The sequence below is a fragment of the Malania oleifera genome, chromosome 4 (genome assembly GCF_029873635.1).
Source record: "Malania oleifera isolate guangnan ecotype guangnan chromosome 4, ASM2987363v1, whole genome shotgun sequence".
NCBI lineage: Eukaryota > Viridiplantae > Streptophyta > Magnoliopsida > Santalales > Ximeniaceae > Malania > Malania oleifera.
The window spans coordinates 89,413,185-89,426,720 of record NC_080420.1 but is presented as its reverse complement, the minus strand read 5'-3'; the positions used below and the strand labels follow the sequence as shown (position 1 = coordinate 89,426,720).

General features: G+C 35.2%; 1 protein-coding gene across 6 annotated transcripts in view; it reads left to right on the top strand.

The window, feature by feature from the left end:
- Positions 1-2,338, top strand: part of LOC131154158 (uncharacterized) — a 34,939-nt gene extending 32,601 nt beyond the window's left edge. For all 6 annotated transcript variants that reach the window (XM_058106725.1, XM_058106727.1, XM_058106726.1 and 3 more), the window contains 3 exons: positions 850-912; positions 999-1,037; positions 2,001-2,338. In XM_058106725.1, the coding sequence (XP_057962708.1) occupies positions 850-912; positions 999-1,037; positions 2,001-2,117 (219 nt within the window). In that variant the 3' untranslated portion in view covers positions 2,118-2,338. The remainder of the gene's footprint in view (positions 1-849; positions 913-998; positions 1,038-2,000) is intronic.
- The last annotated feature ends 11,198 nt before the right edge of the window (positions 2,339-13,536 follow it).

The window sequence follows — 13,536 nt, the reverse complement described above, 5'->3', positions numbered from 1 at the left end:
GAAGGCAGGAGGGATGCTTGAACATTTTTTGCCAAGTCATGGGAATTGTGTCAGTGATGTTGTCTTTACAAGTATCCTTCAACACTCATTTGTCCCTGCCTCTCTGAAGAACATTTATCACTCTTTAATAAATCTTCTTAAAGTGGGGCAATTATGATCGACCTAATAGGCAAGGAAAAACTGCAGCTTCCTGTATCTGATATAATGTCAAAATTGGGAAATTCCTTCTAACTAATGGAACTTCCATTTGTAAAAAAGCAGTTACTAGATCCTGTACTATCAAAACAAGTTCCAAAAAAGATTGTTTAGGGACATGGAAAAATAGTTGCTAAATTACACAAATAAACTGTTAAGACCAAGTCATGACAGCCTATAGTCACAATATCATCATTGATATTCTGCATATTTAAAGTTCAATGGATTTATGAGGTGACTAACTTTATTTATTGGAAGGTCCTCGGTTTTTTTCTTCTGCCATTTTGAGCCATTTATTGATATCATTGGATAGAAAATGAAGAAATATGTTCTATGGGAAGAAAGTGTTAAGTAGTGCAACTGTGCTAGTTTGCAGTGAAGCGGGTCGATCTTTAATACTTGTGTGTACTAGGTGCTTTAAAAGCAATTGTGGTACTTAAAGCAATTACTGGCTTAGAGCTTTGTTGCTACGCTTGGCAACATTTCTCAAGGTTCTTCCCCATATGGATGCTTCTGTGTCATATTATGCATATGCTGATTTCAAGTCATTAGATCTACCAGCATATATAGGTCATGCAACAAGATGCACTTTGCTTATGCTTACCTGGTGTCCCTCCGGATGGTTCATACTGATTTCTATGTTCATTGATGCAGACAATTTTGGCGACACACAATCATAATTCTGAAGCTAAGAACATGCCAAGCGTGAAAGAACTGGTATCTTTGCTATACCCAGAATGTTCCTTGTAGCATTTCCTTGATTGAGAGTTGCAGCTTACCATTTAATGCCCTCTGAATTGCAGGGTTCACTTGAGTCTCATGCAAATGATAACAGAGTTTCAGTAAGTTTTGAAATGAACTTCAAGGAAACTGCTCCCATTCTTCACTTTTTATTCATGCACGAGCTTGTGTGCTTCTTTAATTACTGATTTTATCATGGGAAATGCTTGTTAACAATTCCTGAATTGCAAAAGGATTTTATTACGTCATCACTACATAATTTTAGAATGCATTTTTTGAGATTTTGGCTCCTTGAAAATCAAAATGATGTAAGCTTACGAATAAACACAACCAAGAGAGTAGAGTGTTTATCTTGGATTCTGGGGAAATGAACATCGTAGGATTAATGCCGCCCCCCGCCGGGGGGGGGGGGGGTGTGGTTCCCAGAACAGCATAGCAACATTTACATGGTCTAGCAGTGCCCAACACAGCCCCTGCTCTCAATCTCTGGCTTCTAACCTCTTTAACAACAAATGCACTAATTAAAAAAGGAAAAAAAATTCTTCAGATCTCTTGCGCTTCACATGAAACCTTCCACCAGATATTGATCATACCCTTTAAATATGCGCCACACATCAACATGGATACTGAGAGAGAAAGCAAAGGGTATCCACCACTTCTGCCACATGAGAGTAACACCATGTAAGCTGCATATGAAGCCTCTGACAAGAACAGGACACCAATGCCCTGGTTGATTAACAAAAATTTACCGTACAAAATTTACCTTCCCAATATGAAACTCATGCATTGTTCCCATAGTTTAGGTTTTAGTAGGTGGTCTCCTACTGTTCTGCTTCCATTTGGGTATCAGTTGATTACTCATAGGACCTTAGGGCACAAACTGTATGTACTAGGTTCCATTGTGACTTGTGAGTACAGATATTCATTGAAGTTGAAGTTGAGACTGACATGAAAAAACGATGATGCTTTTAATCAGACAGCCTCTTGCAAACTGCTTGATGTGATTTAAGATCATAAGCTACTGTCATTCAACAGGTTTAATATAATAAATTCTTTTTTTTCAGGTGAGGCGGCAGTCCTATATGGAGTTGGAGATCTTCAAAAAACGATGGAAAAAGGCTGTTCAGGACGATAAATGTTGGTCTGATCCATACAAAACCCCAGCGAAGCAGAGCATTTAGAGGCTGACGATGAGGGTCAAGTGGTATAGAAATCATAAGGTATGGAATTAATGGACACAGAATTTAGGAATGTAAAATTGATAATTATTTACTGTCTAGTTAAAGATTGTGAGCCATTTTGTTGTCTTATAATTTGGTTTGGGAATTGTAATTATGTCATACATTCCTTTGAACTAATGAAAATGGAGAACAGACTGCAGTTGTCACTTGCCTTTTCCTTAGTTGGGATCTCCATGCATGTGTTTTATGTTTCCTCTCTCTCTCTCTCTCTCTGCCCAAATGTGCATTTCCTAATGTATTTATATATTAATTCAAAAAGATCTCATTGTTGAACTTGAATAATTGTATCCGTTGATAGTGTTGCACCCCTCTTTTAAAAATAATTTTTGAAAAAAAAAATTGTATCCGTTGATTCGTTTCAGTACGTACAACTATTTATCTTCCTCACCTCGATACAAAAAAAGAAGAAAAGAAACCACTTGGAAATAATTTTTTGATTTATGTGTCTAGTTTCTCAAAGAATAGACAAAATATCAACCTTTTATTCTTTATTTTATTTTATTCAGTTTTTTCATTTTTTTTTTGAAAAATAGAAATAGGGTTTTTGTGGTTGTGAAAAATAATTCTCATTTTTACATTTCTAGATATCCAAATAATTGCAAAAAAGATACTTTGTTTTTCAATGTATCAAAAATTATATTAGAAATTTGAAATTAATAAAAAAATTAAAAAATATTTTTTAACTTTTATATACAAACCTAAAAAATTGAAAACAAGGCGGCATTTACTAATTTTGAAAATATTTTTTTAAAAATAAAACTATATTCTACAAGTAAATGTAAATATTGTCAAAATTTTAGTTATTTTTAATTTTCTATACGAATATTACAAAATTGAAGATTTTATTCAAATCTAAACATTCCCATAGTTCTTGTTTTGGATGTCTTAAGAATTGAAAATTACTTTTTATAAGTACTTGTGTCAATAAGTAAAGTTTAGTCTACATTTAAATAAGTGTTAAAATCAAATGTTTCTGTGGTTAAACTAAATAATTTTCACATCAAATATCATGTAAGGTGCAAACATAGGTTTAAATATGATATTATAGAATGCAAATAGGCCAATTGAATTAGACCACCAACTAGGCATACAAATTATGCAGTCCTAAGAGCTTTATGACTATTTTTTTTAGATACTTTGACATATGTTAAAGTGAAAAATATTGGTACATGAACATTTCAATTACTAAAATTAAATGATTTAAATATATCGGTTAAATTAATTTTGGGCACGAATTCTTGATAGGATTTGAATCAAGTTGAGAGTAACAACTTGATTAGTTTGATGAATTTGAATGCATTAACAAAAATTATCAAGTCAGATTTTAATTACTAATAATAAAGAACTATGTGAAAAATTTAGGCAAAATTAATGACTACTCAAATTAATTCTGTGTATGCATTAATCTCACTATTTACAACTTACCACTTATTAATACAGTTTTCGAAATCGATCTTAGGCCGTGGATTATATAACAACGTTATGTATGCACACTTTCACTCCAAAAATATTATATATATATATATATATATATATATATATATATATGTAATTCCATAAGATCCAGAATGGGTAATTCATTAGTCACATAAAACTATTCTTATGAGGAAATACCAACTATACATACGCATAATGACATAATTAAAGACAAAAAGAAAAATCCAATCTAAAACAAGATCAAATCTTTAGATTCAAATTTTTATATCAGAAAATTTCTCTTTTTTTGGATTACACACCGAGTATCCACGTGTCCGTTTTACGGTCCACGCGACTAATCCTGCGCCCCTTGAAGTTGACCCCACAACTCCAAAGAGAGGGTAAATTCAAGAGTCTAGGGGCGGAAACGAATCCAGGAAGATTTGAACACCTGACTTCGTGAAAGGCACTCCCGCAATCCGCACTACCACCTGAACCACGCCTTGGGGGTCAGAAAATTTCTCTTTTGTTCCAATCCAATGCTTACCAAGAGAACTCGACAAGCCTCCCAAAAATGAATATCATTTGGTATGAAAGAGATTGATTTAATAAAGGTGAAATGGTACACTTATAAAATAACAAGCTTTTGAGTAATATACAATTCTATTTAAAAGTTTCTCAAAATTAATCCACGATTAATCATTCAAAAGATAAATAAGCTATTTAATTTTGATAGAATATGATAAACTTTAGAGAATAAATAAGCTAATCATTCAAAAGATAAATAAGCTATTTAATTTTAAAATTACAGTTAAATTAGATTGCATAGCATTTGCACATTCTTTTCTTTAATGATTATTGAAAAAAACTATTGTCCTCTAGTTGCTTTTTTTAATTATTTAATAAAATAAATATTTATTTTAGGCATCCCAGGTATTGAACAACTCACTACTTGAATTTCTAAAATATGAACTGAAAATAAAGAGGATTAAATTATAAGGGATGAAAAATAATTTAAGATAACTTGAGAAAGAATCATTTAATGAAAAGATGCTACTTTAGACACCCAATTAATTGAGATCTCTTGCTACTTGTCATTTTGTGTATAATTCAAATTTCGGATAGCTAATTTCACTTTTGGAGGAATTAATTGCTTCAATTGCATTAAGTGTGAAGTTATCCTCAATTGGGTTAAGGTTTCTTCCTTGAGTCTATGAAAACTTATTTCCAAATACCCTTACCCATGTTTGGAGAGACTTTAGATTTGAATTTGTGTTGGATTTGGATAAGGTGTAATGTAAAATTATATTGAAATTTATTCAAATCCACTCAAATTGAAATCCAAGATTCGAAATTCATACTCTCAAATTCAGCATTAGGGTTTGTTCGAATCAAAGATTTTTCTTGAGAAAAGGAAAGGAAAGGAAAATAAGGAGGAAACTTATTTTTCCATATATTTTTGTTCTCTATTAGATACTACAAAAAATAAATTTATTTTTTATTTTTTGGAAAAAAATGTGAGAATATACGTTAGCTAAGGGTAAAAATTTACATAAAGGTTCAAAACATGAACTTTATGATTGAATACCATAAAGTTTCTGTTGAATTGTAAAGTCATTTCTAACATTCAAAGTCCAAAATAGGGGTTGTACTATTCATATGGTGGCAGTACTATTTATATGGTGGCTGCACTATTCATTTGGTGGCTGCACAAGCCTACAAAGGTGACTGCACTATTCATTTGGTGGTTGCACAAGTTTATAAAGGTGGTTGTACTATTCATTTGACGGCTTTGAAAAGGAAGCTTAGAAAATCCCTTTCCTTATATTTTTGTTCTCTATTAGATACTACAAAAAATAAATTTATTTTTTATTTTTTGGAAAAAAATGTGAGAATATATATTAGTTAAGGGTAAAAATTTACATAAAGGTTCAAAACATGAACTTTATGATTGAATACCATAAGGTTTCTGTTGAATTGTAAAGTCATTTCTAGCATTCAAAGTCCAAAATAGGGGCTGTACTATTCATATGGTGGCAGTACTATTTATATGGTGGCTGCATTATTCATTTGGTGGCTGCACAAGCTTACAAAGGTGACTGCACTATTCATTTAGTGGCTGCACAAGTCTACAAAGGTGGCTGCACTATTCATTTGACGGCTTTGAAAAGGAACCTTACAAAATCCCTACAAATAAGGAAGTGGTGGGGAAGGAAGAAATCATCCCAAGCATTTCCAACTCATTCTTTAGAGAGAGAAATCAAGTACTCTCCTGCAAAGTGTCTCTGTTGTAGCCTGTGTTTCTAGTTTCTCCTAATTTGAGAGAAGTTGTATCATTATTTTTCATAGTGGATTCCTTCTACTCTTGCCATGGTTTTTCCCTCAATTTGTTTGGGGGTTTTCCATGTAAATCTTGGTGTCAATTCCTATTTTCTCATTTCTTATTTTAACTATGTGATACTGTTCCTACCCATTCAATTTCCTAACAGTTTCCCTTTTACATCAAATAATATCTTGTTTACTATACTATCTACATTCATAGAGAGATCCTAAAAAAGAAAGTTGTTTTGATTCCTCCAAATATGGTATACGATTGCATTTCAGATAAGCTTGGAGATAGCTTTCTTATTACTTGCTGTTGAGATTGAGAGCAACACTTCATTCCAGCTTGAGCACCTTCTGGCTATATTCATTAAAGAGAAAATCCTGAAGCAGACAACTTTTGAATATTCGCATGTGAAAAATAAGTGATTTCTATCTTCCTTAACTTTATTGCATATTCTACAAGTATTATCTTCTATAAGCCTTCCCAGAGCATTGAGTCTATTTTAAACAACCAACCAACTTATGAAGGAGTTCTTGGGAATGTTACCTTTAAACCAAATGATTCTTGCCTAACTCATAGTAGAATTCTTCTTCCTCATATAATTCCAAGCTGAATTCAGAGTAAATTTTGCATTTGAAAAAGCAACCCACTTTATAATATCTTACCTCTTAGAGTTAGGACTAAAAGATATAGAATTTTTAAAATTTTCAACTCTTACAAAGCCTCTCCTTGGCCATTTCTAGCCCCTACCTGCAATTAATTCACTTACCTTTGCATTTAGCTGAACTCCAATTTCATATTAAAAAGAAGATCCATAGTGGTTGATTAAAGGGCTGTTAACATGCCAATTATCATATAATAGAGATGTAAATCTTCTGTTCCCTATTGTATGCTTAACACATGGATGTAATACTTCTCTTACTTTTAAGACAGATTTCCAAGTAGAAGTATTGAATAGAGGGGGTTTAATAGCCCAAATATTTATGTCTTTTGGCATGTATGCATAGATTTAGGAAGGCCAAGCAGAGTCTTTCTTGGTAATTAGTTGCCACAACATCTTTTGAGTATTTGTAGTGTTCCATTAATAAATATCATATATATTTAGACCACCTTCGAGTAAGGCTTACATACATTAGCCCATTTCACCTTACAACCAGAAGTCTTCCAATCATGACCTTACCACAAGAAAGATTTAAGCCTTTTATTTAACTCATTTGTTACTGAGTTTGGAAGGCAAAAAGTTGACCCCCATAAGGATTGAATGCTTAGCAGAAAAGATTTAATCAACTGAGTTCTTTCAGCATAAGAATTTTTTTTTTTGAAGTCCAGTTGTTAATTTTTCTAGAGATTTTTTGCAAGAGCATCAAGCAATCCAATTTATTTACCCTTTTCGTTACTAAAGAAATTGTTGTGAATTGTGGCTCAAATTTTAAGGGAAAGTATGAACGGAAATCAGAATGCAGCAGTGTAGCAGTGGCTGTATTTATATTCTGCCTGAAATCATTGACGGTTTGGCTCGGGGCAACGAGGCTAATTTTGAATTTTGAATTCGAACGTTAATGTGATTGGATGGAAACCTCCGAAGCGTTTATAAATATACCATTCTGGGTATATTCTGAGAGTGGAAGATCATTGTAAGAGTGATTGTATTGTATGTTCTTTGACACTTATATAGTAAAACTTTGCCAATTGTTCCCATGGAGGTAGGCATTGTTGAACCATGCAAATCTTTGAGTTATTGTTCTTGCTTTCAGATATACTGCAAGTGTGTGTTCCATATTTGTTTTTCATTAGTTGTTGCGTTTAATTTTAGTTCATTCACAACAATTTGTATCAGAGTGGTGTTGTTATGGCCTTGGGCACTTCATCTGCGAAATTTGATATTGTCAAATTTGATGGAACCAGAAACTTTGGTGTTGGGATTTTGTGGAGCCTAGTTGTGTTTTAATTTGGATGACGACTCGACTTCTATTTAATTAGAGATTTCTATCCTAAGGGTTAGTCCATGGAGTGAAGGTTTGGGCTGAGTGGCATAGGACGTACTTGTGGGGGTTCGCCCCCAGGAAAATTTTGGAGCCCATTCGGAACGGAACCCTAGACGCAACATATAAAAAGGATTGCTTTCGGGTGATTAGGGTTGGCGAGATTGTACCTGCGAGAGAGTGAGAGGGAGAGCATTGTATCGCCGCACTCTCTGTGTTTTCTTCCTGATAATATTGAAATCCCTGCAACTCCGTGGACGTAGGCAAAATTGCCGAACCACGTAAATATTGTCTTGTACGTGTGATTGATTTTTCTTTGGCGTTATTTTTCTTCTATTTTGTTTCTCACAGGTTTCAGGAATTTGTTCTTTATTCCCAACATTTGGTTTGTGGCAGAGAAGAGTGAAAGATTTGTTTGTGCAGCAAGGGATGGTGAATGCCTTGTATGGTGTTCAACCAGAAGGTATGGATGAGACTAATTGGAAAGAATTAGAGGCAAAGGCTATTGCTACAATATGATTGTGTTTGGCTGATGAAGTGCTTTATCACGTCATGGAGGAAGATTCTCCTGCGGCTATTTAGCAAAAGCTTAAAAGCCGGTACATGTCCAAATCCCTTACTTAAAAACTTTTTCTTAAGCAGCGTCTTTATTGGCTTAAGATGGTGGATGGTTCAAACTTGAATCAACACATCGACGCATTTAATCAAATCATAAGTGATTTAATGCAAGTTGATGTGAAATTTGAAGAGAATGATAAGGGGTTGATGCTACTGAATTCCTTGCCAGTGACTCGCACGTATGAGAACCTGATTGCACTCTTACATAGAGGAAAGAGACCCTAAACTTGGAAGAGGTGACAAATGCATTGTTGGGGTTTTATCAAAGGATGAAAGTCTGTGATTAAAATTCACTGCGAGAAGGACTTGTGGTGAAAGGTAACCATAATCATGGGAGAGGAAAATTCAGAAATGGATCGAGTCAAAAATCTTGAAATCAATCCAAAAAGGAAAAGGATATCCAATGTTATAAGTGTGATAAAAAGGGGCACTTAAATCGGAGTGTCCAGATTGGAAGAAAGGAAACACTGAAAAGCATGAAGGGACTTCAAAATCAGTAAATGTAGTTCAAGAAGAAAATTTAGTTTGTAGTGATGGTTATGTACTTTCAGTTTCGTCAGGGTTGGATCGCCTTATGGACTCATGGGTCCTAGACTCGGCATGTTCTTACCATATGACTCCAAATAAGGAGTGGTTTAGCACTTACAGGTTGGTAAATTCAAGTTCAGTTCTTATGGGCAATGATGTCTTTTGTAAAATCATTAGCATTGGAAGTGTTAGAATTAAAATGTTTGATGGTGCTGTAAGAACTTTGGGCAATGTAAGACACGTATCGGACCTACAGAAGAGTCTCATTTCACTTGACACTTTGGATTGTAATGAATTCAATTACAAGATCGAAAGTGGGATTATGAAGATATGCAAAGGTAATCTGAAGATGATGAAAGGGCAAAAGTTAGATGGAAATATTTATACATTGTAGGGAACTACTATTATAGGTGGAGCTGCAGCCGTAGATTCCAAATTCAATGAACCGTTTATGGCATATAGGTCTTGGGCATATGGGTGAACATGGTATGAAAGAACTTCACAAGAGGAAACTCTTGAAAGGTATGAAAACATGTAAGCTAATTTTTTGCAAGTTTTGTGTTCTTAGGAAAAAAAAAATAGGGCACAATTCAAATCAACTATTCACAAGATGGAAGATATTCTTGATTATATACATTCTGATGTTTGGGGGCTTGTTAGAGTAGCATCAATAGGAGGACATGCTTATTTTGTGAGTTTTGTTGACGACTACTCGCAGAAAGTTTGGGTATATTTCATGCGGCGCAAGTCTGATACGTTTTCCAGGTTTAAGTTGTGGAAAGTTGAAGTGGAAAACCATACTGGGAGGAGAATCAAATTCCTCACGTCAGACAATGGGACTGAGTACGCTGATTCTAGGTTCATAGAGTTTTGTGAGAAATAGGGCATTAAGAGACATTTCACTGTTCATCGGATACCTCAGCAAAATGGTGTGGCTAAAAGGATGAATCGAACTCTAGCTGAAAGAGCTGGGTGTCTCAAGCTTAATGCATAGCTACCAAAGAACTTCTGGGCCGAGGCAGTTAGTATGACTTGTTTCTTAGTAAACCGATCGCCAAGGGCATTGCTAAGGGGGAAAGTGGCAAAAGAGACACAGACAGAAAATATGGTAGACCATTTCAGATTGAAGGTACTCGGTTGTCCAGCCTATGTTCACGTGTCTAGTGAGGAGAGATCAAAGCTTGATGCAAAGTCTAGACACTGCTTCTTTTTGGGATATCAAAAGGGTGTGAAGGGGATCAAGCTGTGGGATCCAATGGCAAATAAGGTGGTGATTAGTAGGGATGTAGTTTTTTATGGGAAAACTATGGTGAAGCATACTCAAGAATTTGATGAAGAGAAACAGGAGCCAGAAGACTGGAGTAGAGACAAACATGTTGTGCAGGTGGAGTTAGAAACTGAAGGCAATGATAATGATCTTGGTCCCCCCCGGTTGCAAGGGGTTTTAACTCGAGAAACTAGAAAGTCGACAATATTCTTATACGGAGATCCAAATGCACTATCAGACCACCGCCAAGGTATGAAATTGAAGAGTTAGTATCTTATGATTTCATTACTAGTTGTAATGATCTAACTACTTTTCAAAAGGTAGTGCACAACCAGGAGAAAAGTAGGTGGATGGGTGCTATGATTGAGGAAATGAAATCGCTACATAAGAATCAAACTTGGGAGTTGGTGGAGCTTCCAAATAAGAAGAGGGCGATAGGTTGCAAATGGGTATATAGGAAGAAGGAAGTAATTTTAGAAAAGGATGGAGAGAAACTCAAGGCATGATTAGTGGAAAAGGGGTACTCACAAACAAAGGGAATAGATTATGATGAAATATTTTCACTTGTGGTTCGAAACACTTCCCTTAGGGTAATGTTGGGGTTAGTAGCTCATTATGATCTGTACTTGGAACAAATAGATGTGAACACGACGTTTCTCCATGGTGACTTGGAGGAACATATTTATATGGTACAACCAAAGGGATTTAGTGAACCAGAGCAAGAACGCTTAGTTTGCAAGTTGAAGAAGTCTCTTTACAGGTTAAAGCAGTCTTAAAGGCAAAGGTACAAAAGATTTGATTCCTATATGATCAAGATAGGCTACAGAAGATGTGAGCATGATCGCTACATGTACGTGAAGATTCTTGATGATGGTTCTCTTATTTTATTATTGATGTATGTCGATGATATGTTAATAGATGTGAAAGATTTAACTGAGGTAAATTAGTTAAAAGGATTTGTTGCATAAAGAGTATGACATGAAGGATCTTGGTCCAGCCAAGAAGATACTTGGGATGGAGATTCGCTGGGACATAACTGTAGGGAGGTTATGATTATCTCAGGGTGATTATGTGGAGAAGGTGTTGGAAAGGTTCAACATAGATGATGCTAAACTGGTATGTACACCTTTAGTGAGTCACTTTAAATTGTCTACTACTGAATGCCCAAGTACGGATGATGATAATCAGGACATGTCAAAGGTCCCCTATGGTAGCGTCGTAAGGAGTTTAATGTATGTTATAGTGTGTACAAGACCAGACTTCGCACATGCAGTGAGTATGGTGAGTTAGTTTCTCTCTAATCTAGTTAGATAGCACTAGGAAGGCATCAAATGGATTTTCATATACTTATGGGGTACTTCTAGTTATGACATCATATTCGGCAAGCAACAGGATAGTCCATAAGTTGTGGGGTTTGTTGATGCTGATTATGCAGGGAATATGGATTACAGAAGGTCTACAATGGGTTGTGTATACACCCTTGTAGGAGGACCTATATGTTAGAGGTCCATGGTACAATCCTTGGTGGCATTGTCTATAACTAAATCTGAATATATGATAGTTGCCGAAGCTGTAAAGGAAGCCTTATGGCTTACCGATTTAGTCAAAGAGCTGGGTATATAGTAAAGTGGGGTTGTCCTACATTGTGATATTCAGAGCGCTATCTACTTGGCGAAGAATCAAGTGTACCATGCTAGAACCAAGCATATTGATGTAAGGCTCGACAAGGTCCAGGAATTGATTACTTCAGGTGAACTTGTGTTGGATAAGGTTCACACATATGAAAATGTAGCGGAAATTTTGACAAAACTAGTTACTACTAAAAAGTTCTAGCATTGCTTGGACTTACTTCATATCTCCAAGTGCTAGAAGGGAGACTATCCCAACCTAACATTCCAAGTTCAAAGTGGAGCAGCGGGTTCATGTTTTTATGGTGGAGTTTGTTGTGAATTTTGGCTCACATTCTAAGGGAAAGGATGAATGGAAACCAAAGTGTAGTAGTGCAGCAGAGGCAGTATTTCTATTCTGTGTGAAACCGTCAACGGTTTGGCTCAGGGCAGCGATGCTTGTTGGCCTAACAAGGCTTAATCTCATTTTGATGATAACAAATCAAGGTTACTTAACGTGTCTTTTTGAGTACAAGTTTTAGAACTTAAGTGATCTTATGGTTTCAAGTGGATATACTTGAAGAATCTGAATGGAAAATCACACTTAAGGCTATAAGACATGAGAAACATGAAAGTTCAAGTAATGTGAGACATGAAGCTCATTGAAGTAGTGCATAAAACCCAGAAGACATTTTGGATGCTTCACAACATGAAGACTAAGACACTAAAATAAGAAAATCATATGAAAGTCTCATGTAAGTACTTCAAAACTCAATATTGATTGAAGCTCCTAGGATATGTCATTGGACTTAGATACCCGAATTCATTCATTGAAAATATTTTCTCAATGTCCAAATTGAGTTTTCAAATGCATGAATTAAGTTTGGAACCAAAAATTATTGAAAAACAAGTTTTTCTGAAAGGCAGGTGACTGATGTTAGGTCATCAGGCGACTGTAGTGCTTCTGTGTTTGAAAATATTCAAATAGAATAGACACATGCAACTGACCTATCGGGCATAGTCAATTGGATCCATTTTGACTTTCAGAATATGTTGATTTTAAAGGAGCACAGGCAACTGACCCTTCAGCGACTAGCGACTGATGTGAGTGTTTAAACGTTAAACAACGCTAATCTTGTTTCCAAATCTTGCGTGAATGGTTTTCAAATTAAAATAAAATTCAAGGGAAAGTTTTTGAAACCCTAGTGCTCTATTTAAACATATTATTCTCGCACATTAGGGTAAGAACATGAATTGAAAAGCAACTACTCGCACAACTCTCTTGTATTCTCTTTGCTGAAAGACTACTGCTTTGTTCTTGATTCTTTCACTTGGAAAAGACTAATTTGATCTTCAAAACTCACATATTTCAATTAGTTCTAGTGATATACTTCAAGCTTCAACTTTCATATTATTTTTGAATCTAATGTGTACTAACCTGCTCATTTAAGGAGTTTTTTCTTGTACGAGCAAGTATTTATTGTTTCTTGTATTTTTGACGGTTCGGGGGATTGAATCGTTGCCTAATGAGAGGGGATTCTCCTTAGAGAGGAGAACTCCACTTTTGAGGGAGAGAGGCTTTAACTTCACCTGGTAACGAAGTTGGTAAAGGAAA